The 9,509-nt window shown below is 39.8% G+C and overlaps 1 protein-coding gene across 1 annotated transcript; it reads left to right on the top strand.

Annotated features, from left to right (window-relative positions):
• Window positions 1–4,948: 4,948 nt before the first annotated feature.
• LOC141359397 (uncharacterized) lies at window positions 4,949–8,576 on the top strand. The gene is made up of 2 exons (XM_073861787.1): window positions 4,949–5,321; window positions 6,886–8,576. Exons 1-2 carry the CDS (start codon window positions 4,949–4,951, stop codon window positions 7,866–7,868), a joined length of 1,356 nt encoding a protein of 451 aa, XP_073717888.1. The 3' UTR covers window positions 7,869–8,576.
• The last annotated feature ends 933 nt before the right edge of the window (window positions 8,577–9,509 follow it).

Below are 9,509 nucleotides of genomic sequence, written 5' to 3'. Positions count from 1 at the left end.
TTCATCCGCTCATTTGCATTTTAAAAAACACACCCAAAACGACACATTTTTGCTCAAACCTACAAAGTGGCAATGCTAACATTTTCATCATATGACCCCTTTAAAATAAAACATCAACATCTAAACCTAGTAAGTGAATTGTGTTTTCTACAGCAATATATTTACTGAACATTCAGAAATAATGTTTTCTAAAATAATAAAATGCAATGTTTCTCTATCATTTACATAACAATTAAACAAGTCAATATAATAAACAGCTGTTGTTTTAAACATTGTTTGAACATTAAAACATGACATTGTCATAACGTTTAAAATGGTAAAATGTAACATTACTCTAACGTTCAGACAACAGAAACGTTCCTAGAACTTAAAAAAAACTAGCCGCTTTTAACGTTGGCAGAATGTTTTTGGGAACATTCGGGAACTTTCAGGGAACGTTCTTAGAACTTTTTATTTCTAGCTGGGATGTCAGCGGTAAGAAAAAATAATAAACTGTCGATGATTTATCAGTCATGTCAAAATTCAAATGCACAAACTAGCTAGACAGTTTAAGGGGGCAGGAATGAGGTGTGGTGTGCACAGTGTGCAATAGTTTATTTGGAACTGTTCATGTTTTATTTTCTCTTGAAATCGGGACTTCCCCCACAACCTTACGGGCCTGACTGTTGCATCTTCATTCTGATGGTCAGATTTGTCTAATTTTACTAAGATGTGTGTAATTTCCGATAAATATTGCAAAACCACGAAGTGAATTTGATCTGGATTGTTTGATAAATTGTCTGATAATTTGAATCTACGTATATTTAAAAAACAGAAGTGGTTACATTTACAAAAAAAAAAAAAAACTGTGGTCAATTAACATGTACAAGTCTGTTTTAATGACAAAACGTTATAGTCCATTGATCTAGACTGAATTTAAGTCACAAAAAAATAGTGAAATTATCTGAAAAATATATATTTTCAAGGTGTGAATGCAGTTTTCATGAATTATTGATGTTATAATATTAAGCATATTATTGAGAATTGTTTTATGTAAAGAGATATGATAAAGATCATATTTCAATTTGAACACAGATTTTATATTCTATATTTTAAGTCATTAAAGTAAAATGACAATACGGAAAAGACGTGTGCAATTAAGCCTGCAAAGAATGTCTATCCAGAGGTGAAAACCGAAAATAAATATGCTGTCTATCCATAGGTGAAAATGTAAAATAAATATGCTGTCTATCCAGAGGTGAAAATATAAAATAAATATGCTGTCTATCCAGAGGTGAAAATATGAAATAAAATTGCTGTTCATCCAGTGGTGAAAACGGAAATTAGCGGCGAAACGGAAATGACGTAGGCTGTCTATCCACTGGTGTCCAGCCACTGGTGGCAAAGAGTATAGTGCTTCTATACTCTTTGCTGGTGGTGTCTAGTCGGAGGTGAGTCTGCGGGTCTGCAGCTGGATGCTATTGGCGCGGCCCCGCGATTTACTCGCGTAAAACCGAAATTGGTTAATTAGGCGGGACTTGGGTTAATCTTTGTTTAAACCACGCCCGCCTAGCGCGTGTCTTGTTACTGAATTGGCTGTTAAACCTAAACTCAAGCGACCACGCCCTTAATTATGCTGAAGTTTAAGGCTTAATATAATCTAAACGGGTGAGTTACAAAAAAATTCACCCCCCTCACAGTTGTCATGAAGGGCAAAATTAGCTATATAGGCCAAAACACTTTTTGTACCAGGCTGTAAACATATTATTTTCTACTGTAAAGTTGGCCATTTTTAACATGGGAGTCTATGGGAATTGACTCCCTTTTGAAGCCAGCCTCAAGCGGCCAGTCGATGAATTGCATTTTAAGTCACTTCCGTGTGGGCTTCATTAGAGAGATTGGAAGGTTGCCCCTCGGTTGGACCCTTATGCCGAGTTCAGACTGTATGATTTTCAAATTAGTCGGGTCACCTGTGGTTTCACACTGCGTGATTATCAGGGGAAGCGTTCACTCGCTGCTGTTTCACACTGCATGATGGATTGGCGACAGGGGTCTTCATGCATGACTTTACCGTAAGAAGAATCGCCGATAACCTTTTCCCGGTCCGCAAACTACGTCTCACAACCAAACGCACGTGAGAAGTGACGCGAAGGAAACAGCGCGAGGTCACGCGTGCAAGACCGGAGTTCTCACGTGAGACTGGGATTATTGCTAGGTGTGTTCGACTTCATGCGGCCCTGCGCAGACCGATCGGCGGCTGACTTGAAGCAGTGCATTCCGGTTAGTATTTTTGTCCGACTTCAGCTGGCGCTGCAGGCACGTGACTGTGTCATATGGTTTTTAAGTACCGCGAGAGCGATTCGAGATCAGCCACCTGAGTTAGCCAGCGCAGTTCGCGAAGAGGAGCTGCACGGGCTGTAATGACGACACAGCTGTTTCACGATTGGTCGGATTCACCACATGACAACAATCACGTGTGTTTCGTGCTTATTTTCACGCCCTCAGTTCCTCAAATGCTCACAAATCTGAATTTTTTTAACAGTTTAAGCTCTTTTCATGTAGTCGCGATGTTATATTGTGTCATGTTCATCAAAATAAAATGGATAAAAAACGTAGACCCCACAACATTGGTATTTAAAGGAACAGTATGTAGGATTGTGGCCAAAACTGGTATTGCAATCACAAAACTTGTGGCTAAAACTGGTACTGCAATCACACAACTGGTGGCCAATACACAAAATGACAACATAAACATCAGTTGAGGGCTGCAACTCCACTTTTTAAATGACAATATCCTGGCCATAACACTGTTGTCAGTGATATACGTATTTGAAATGAAAATGATTTCTTAATGTCTAGTGACATATCAAGGCCATTTTATGATTAATTGATATAAATTTCTTACATACTGTTCCTTTAAATCATATCTGCTTATCTTGAACTTTATTCTTGTAAAAACAGATGCTGTAAGCCTCTACAGTTCCACTCATGCTCATACACGGACATTCAAAACAGTATAATTCACTTTTTATGAAGTTTACATCTTACAAATCATGTTTAATGCGATTAAGCAAGCAAACGACACGTGATCAGCCATGCTTGACGTAAATGCCGCAAACTACGGGAAGCACGGCGCGTCCGACTTCACGTCTCCGTTTTCAGCTCCTCCCCGCTTGCACGCGGCTAATCTCGCCGATCGGTTACATCCAGCCGCAGCCGATGTCAAACACACCTATTAAAGGCACACAAGGCAAGTCTGAGTATTATTTCTCTACTAGCTCCCCCTAGTGTCTGGGAGTAAATGCTTTCTATATCTGAGACTTTACGAGACTGAAGGACACCGGGTCGGATACAGCGAACTTGCAAGTGGGGTATTCTTCCTACAGATGGTAGGGGCGGGCGAGAGGGTCTTCATTCGTCATGTAATGAGTCATTTAACCATATACCGACTTACGAAGAGGATTTATTAACATAAAAATGCTGCCTTGTGTCCCTTTAAAAATAGTCACCCGCAAGAAGTTTACCATACAAATTGCATGTGCGCTCATTTGCAGCAGAAAGAAGAAGAAATAAAAATGATGAATGAGGAAATGTTTGGAGAGGCTCCTCCCCGAACTTCCAGCTGTCCTGTATGTTGCTCTCTCATTGGATGTAGGTCATCGCCGATGTTATTGTCAGTCAAAACACATTTCACACGGAATGATTTTGAATCGTTTGAATCGTTAGCATGCCAAATATCTCACGGGTGTCGGCGACTCGTCGGCGATCCTCTCAGAACGCGTCTTTTATAATTCACACTGTGTGATTGTCACTCGCGTGCACGAGCATCGATTTGCCTGTGATTTCGGCCATTTGTCGGCGATTTCGCAAAACCTGTCGGCGAGTCAAAATCAGGGCTAAAATCGTGCAGTCTGAACTCGGCATTAGCTGTCTCTTAAATAAATCATTGCAGTTTATTTAAAGACACAGGGCTCCCAAGTTTTTTTGTGTAAATTTTTTATTGAATCAGTCATATTCAACAGTTTTTTTTTAACATTAGCCACGGGATGAAGAAAAAATATAATTTAAATAAAAACATGGAAATGCTGTCATACATAAATATATTTAACGGCTTTCTTATTTATCAGATTATACATTGGTTTTAGGTATTGCTTAACTTTTAATAGCAAAATTTAAAATAATGGTTTATAATAATAAAAAAAATATTATAATCTGAAAAATATAAATTAGCATTCATTCATTGAGAAAACGCGAACTTGCAGGATTAATTGTTACAGCCATATGGGCAATTATAATGAAATCGATCTTGAAGAAGTTTGTTTTAATCCCAATATAAAGGAATTAAGGATAATCTACATGAATATGTCAATCAGTTTACCATTACGTATTATCTATATGAATATAACCAGTTATGTGTACCAAATAATTTACCATTTATATATATATATATATATATGGTGGTGACCCCCTTACAAAAGTGATGTCATGTGTGTTTTTGCCTGAACACAAAACTATTGTGTTACAAACTGCAGTGATGGCTGAGAGAGAGTCAGAGTGATCTTGCAGGATCTTCCCAGGACCACATTTTGGTTCTGAGAGGATTCAGCAGGAAGGCCTCGGCTTTCTATTTGTCCGGATAATAAAAGTCTATCTCTTGAAATCAAAACCTAAGACTGAAGACTGTTTCATTCGAGTAAAACATTCTCTAGTCCACTAAATTCTGGAAGTTAGCGGGACAGTTGTTCCCTCACTAAAAGCCCATTCATTTTTTTCCATAGACTTTTGGATCTCCGCTAAAAATAAACTTGTTTTGTCTAACGTGTATATATGTGTAACGTTTATAAACAAAATAAACGTGTGTGTGTGTGTGTGTGTGTGTGTGTGTGTGTGTTGTAAGGATGGGGTTTGTTGTGAATATTCAGAGTATGTGACTGTTTGGAGCTCCAGTGAATGTCTGGATTCAGTGTGGATGATCAGAGATCAGAGCCGCACACCACAGTCACTGCTGTATAAACTCTCTGAAGTGAAATCCAGACACACACAGGACTCAGATCTCAGTCTGGATTTACTCTCTTATACTGAGTCAAAGCTCACAGACACTCAGGACACTACAGTGTGTGACAGTAAACAGAGCTTACAGGAGGATCAAACCTCCACAGAGTCTCTGGATTCTGTCTGTAACGCTGGAGAACAGCAGCAGATCCTGCAGACCAAACTCAAGATGTCTTCATCTAAACCGATGGACAGTGGGAACCTAATGATGAAGATGAGAAGAGAAACTACAGCAGATGAAGATCACACTGAGGAAGATGATGACAATCATGATGATTTTATTCCTTCAGGTGTGTTTCCTCTTTTACCTTACATGACATTGAGTTACACAAAATTGCTTATAAAATGGTCAAATTTCATTCAGCTTTTACAGCATGCAGGTTCATTTAGTCTGGATAGTACAAAAAACAGATGGGTATATTTGCTCCTGGCCTTTAAATCCACCACTTGGTCAGCTCCCCCTTACGTTCACTCGCTTATACAGACTTACGTACCCTCTCAATCCTTGCGGTCTGTCACCAAGCGACGGCTTTTTCTCAAAAAGAAAAAATGTCTACGTTGTTCTGAAGCAGCAATATATGCCTCGCTTAATGGTTGTTAGGGTACACTGGTTGCTAGGTAGAGAATTTGCATACACCAATGATTATACATCAAGCCTCGAGTAAAACAAGGCCACCCTCATGTCTCTACAATGTTCTGATGCAGAGATATAGGTCTTGTTACATGGTTGCTAGGGTTCTCTCTTTGGTACAGGAGCAAACGCTCACGCTTAGCAGTCAATCAACAAGTATAATAACTAGGGCTGTCAAAATTAACGCGTTAATTAGCATTAATGTAAATTAATTTGAACAACATTAATTTTATTAACATGCGATTAACGCATCGCACAATTTCAGTTTGAGCTTAGGCCTGGCCCATTGTTAGATAAATTGAGACGCAGCCTACAGTAAATAGTCATTAAATGTCTAAAGTAATCTTTATTTGTACGAGATGTATCGTCATAAGTTCTTAACTAATACAAATAATGCATGTCCATCCACTTGCACGTCTGAGATTTTGGTTTCGGTTTTAAAACATGGGTTGGAGGAATTGGAAAATAAAGTGCTGGACTTGCTTGGTGTTAAAATAGTTATCAAAAGAGAGAAAGTTCTGGATCTGATTGATGTTAAGAGTTCTTTAGAGCGACAATACTCAAAAATGATCTTCCTCACACTGATTGAAAGATCTGATGCATGCACACAGGCACACAACCCTGAGATATGCACACATTGACAGATTTACAGTTGTAATAATATTTGTTTTAGCAAGAATTCAGATAGCGATATACTTCCTGGCTCCTGCGTCACCCTGTCTTTGTGGTTAATCCTCACCATTGGTTGAATTTGATATACACATTCAGATGCACTTACCCCTGGAGGCGTCCCCAAAGTGTCACCGCAGTGACGCAGCGCGAGTTCCCTCGAAAGGAAGCTGTAACAATGTATCTTAAAAGGTAACACAATGTAACCTTGCCTTCACTTGAAATATGTCCCCACATTTAGGCCTTGAATTTGAGGGTATTGGACCTGGAAAGTCCTTGAATTTAAAGTTTAAATCACATCTGAAGATTTCCAGTCCACTCCATGCAGTCGCTGTGCAACTCTCCATACTAGGAAATAAATGACTTCTGATCTATTGGGTGTTGTGTGCAATGAAAAGACGCAGCTTTAGAGTCAATAACTACTTACGACCCCATTAGCAGCAATAACTGAATATAGAAAAAACATACAGAATCTCAGTTGAACCTCTTGTTTGTGTGTTTACAGTTGGTGTAAATGTAAATCATATGAGATTTCTAATGTTGTTGTCTTTCAGATAAGATCAGTGATTCGTGTTTGGATGGAGAAATAACATCTTTATCATCAAAAGAGCGACAGACGGCACAAACTCTTTCCTGCATCACCGATGAAGAGACATTGAGCTCACAGAGACATTTAGATAGAAATGCAGAACAAAAACTCTTGACCTCCACCAGATCTGAGATCAGCTCTACTACCTTACAAAAGTATAAACGTCATCATTCAAAAGTGCACAGAGAGAAGAAGAACCAGTTTCACTGTCAGCAATGTGGGAAGGATTTTGGCTTCTTATATCAGCTAAAAGTTCACGTGAGGTCACACCGTGGTGAAAAGTCTTTCTACTGCACTGAATGTGGCAAATATTTCAGCACCAAACAAAGTCTTCATTTTCATCAGAGAGTTCATACAGGAGAGAAACCATACGAGTGTCCTCACTGTGAGAAGAGATTCAGCCAAAAATCTTATCTAAATACACATGTGCGTATACACACCGATGAGAGATCGTATCAGTGCAGTCAATGTGACAAAACCTTTAAGGATTCACGTTCACTAAAATCACACCAGAATATTCACTCTGAGGAGAAACGCTATCAGTGTTCACACTGTGATAAAGGTTTCTGTCATAAATCTAGTCTGATAATCCATCAGAGAGTTCACACTGGAGAAAAACCTTACGTCTGCTCTCAATGTGAAAAGAGCTTCAATAATCTAAGTTATTTTAAAGTTCATCAGAGAATTGATACAGGAGAGAAACCTTACGTCTGCTCTCACTGTGGTAAGAGATTTAAAAATTCAACTGAGCTCAGAGTTCATCAGACAGTTCACACTGGAGAGAAACCTCATCACTGTACTGTTTGTGGAAAGAGTTTTAGTTATCGTCAAAGTTTAGTGAGACACCTGAGAACTCATACAGGTGAAAAACCTTACAAATGTTCTCAGTGTGAGAAGACTTTTACTAACCCAGATTCCTTAAAAGCCCATTTGAGAGTTCATACGTGAGAGAAACCTTACGGGCCCTATCATACACCCAGAGCAATGGGCAACGCAAGTGCTCTTCACTAGTTTCAACCCATCGCAATGATCAATTTCACATTTAGTGCCGCGTTGTTTAAAAAGCAAATGCATTTGCGCACAATTTTGCACCCATGGGCGTTCTGGTCTGAAAATGAGCCATGTGAACTTCAGGCACATTCTTGGTGCGTTGCTATTTTGAGGCAACTAAAATAGACTACGCCATTGACCAACTAAAACCTGGTTTAAAGTCAATGGCGCAATATTGTTTTTGTTATTTAATGAGCGTGTTAGTAATACGGCACAGTGCGCTTTTGCTTATCACACCCATGGATGCGCAGCAGGACACAACCCTTTTATAATATGAAAAGTTAAAGGATTAAAATGTAAAAGATTATTATTGAGTCTCTTGGACTTAAATGAGGACCGATTATGAGACGTTAGAAGGTGTAAAGAGCTGCTTGACCTGTAGCTTGGTAAGAAATTGTTTTGCTTTAAACACATACTTCTGTTTTAAAATGTTTTTTAAATGCTACCTCACAAATTTGTACCTGTGGATATGGTGAGATAAGAAACATTTTTAAGTAATGCTTTAAAAAAAAACATGGCGCTGTCCGAGTGCTGAAACGGTTCTCTGCATGTTTGTAAATTCTTTATCTTCTGTTTGTTACAAATAAAGTATTTTTAAAGTACAAACCTTTTCTTGCATATCTGCAGATTTTATTACACTGATTTTGTAAGATATCTGTCACAGGGTGACTTAGGGCGAAACCAAAAATAGAGAGGAGAGGTTCCGCCCGGAGCAATTTTTTTCTAAACCCCGTTTACTTTCTGGGTTTCCATGGCAGCGAAATTAGGTCAGATTCATCACAGGTGTGCAAAGGAGGCAGCAATTATTGACTGGGCGGGCGATATGATTAATGCAGATTTAAAAGACGGGCTGAAGAAGCAGAAGCGGTCGATTTCGCCTTTGGCAACTCAGCAAACACCCGCCTCCGAAGAGTTCGCAGGCCCCGCTGATCCGGCGACCGCTAGAAAACGGGCGAAAGGACGGCGTGGTCGTGTGAAGGAAGTTCAGTTGTTGGGCTCGTTTGCTGCTTTTTTGGTGCGCTTGTTGTTGGGCTGTTTTTCCTCTCAGGCTGAAGCTGGCGTGGCTGTGTGGGACGAAGAAAACCATAGTGGCTGGAAGACGATTGGAGATTACTGGAAACTGAAACGAAACAAAAGGAGAAGCGGAGTTTAGCGTGAGTGTTTGCCATACTGAGGATATTGTGGCATAAGTGAAATCGCTGTGCAACCCTGTTGGGGGAAGAAACGCCTCGTTCCTTGTGGCCGGATATAATCGCCTGTGTGGATCAAAGAGGAGAACATTAAAGAAGATCTTACAGTGATTGTGAGTATGGAACATTGAGTTTGGGACACACTGTATACTAACCTGTTTTGTAGCAAACGACTCCGGGAAAAGGAGGACGGCCCTACCCCTGAACAGTGTGGTGGGTGAGCCGGAGGAGGACAAACTGGGGCTATCACAGCGACGTGAATGCTGACTGGGCCGTGCTAAACACCGTCTAACGGACTCCGGCAAAGTGGAGGAAGACGGGGCGTCCTAGATGTTCACTTTGAGTGCGG

The sequence above is a fragment of the Misgurnus anguillicaudatus genome, chromosome 23 (genome assembly GCF_027580225.2).
Source record: "Misgurnus anguillicaudatus chromosome 23, ASM2758022v2, whole genome shotgun sequence".
Taxonomy (NCBI): Eukaryota; Metazoa; Chordata; class Actinopteri; order Cypriniformes; family Cobitidae; genus Misgurnus; species Misgurnus anguillicaudatus.
This window is presented reverse-complemented; position numbering and strand designations above follow the sequence as displayed.

Bases quoted from the DNA above. Each gene is read 5' to 3' on its own strand.
- LOC141359397 (XM_073861787.1), top strand. From the start codon at position 4,949: ATGATCAGAGATCAGAGCCGCACACCACAGTCACTGCTGTATAAACTC. The intron at 5,322-6,885 runs GTGTGTTTCCTC...GTTGTCTTTCAG, and splicing joins TGATGATTTTATTCCTTCAG to ATAAGATCAGTGATTCGTGT.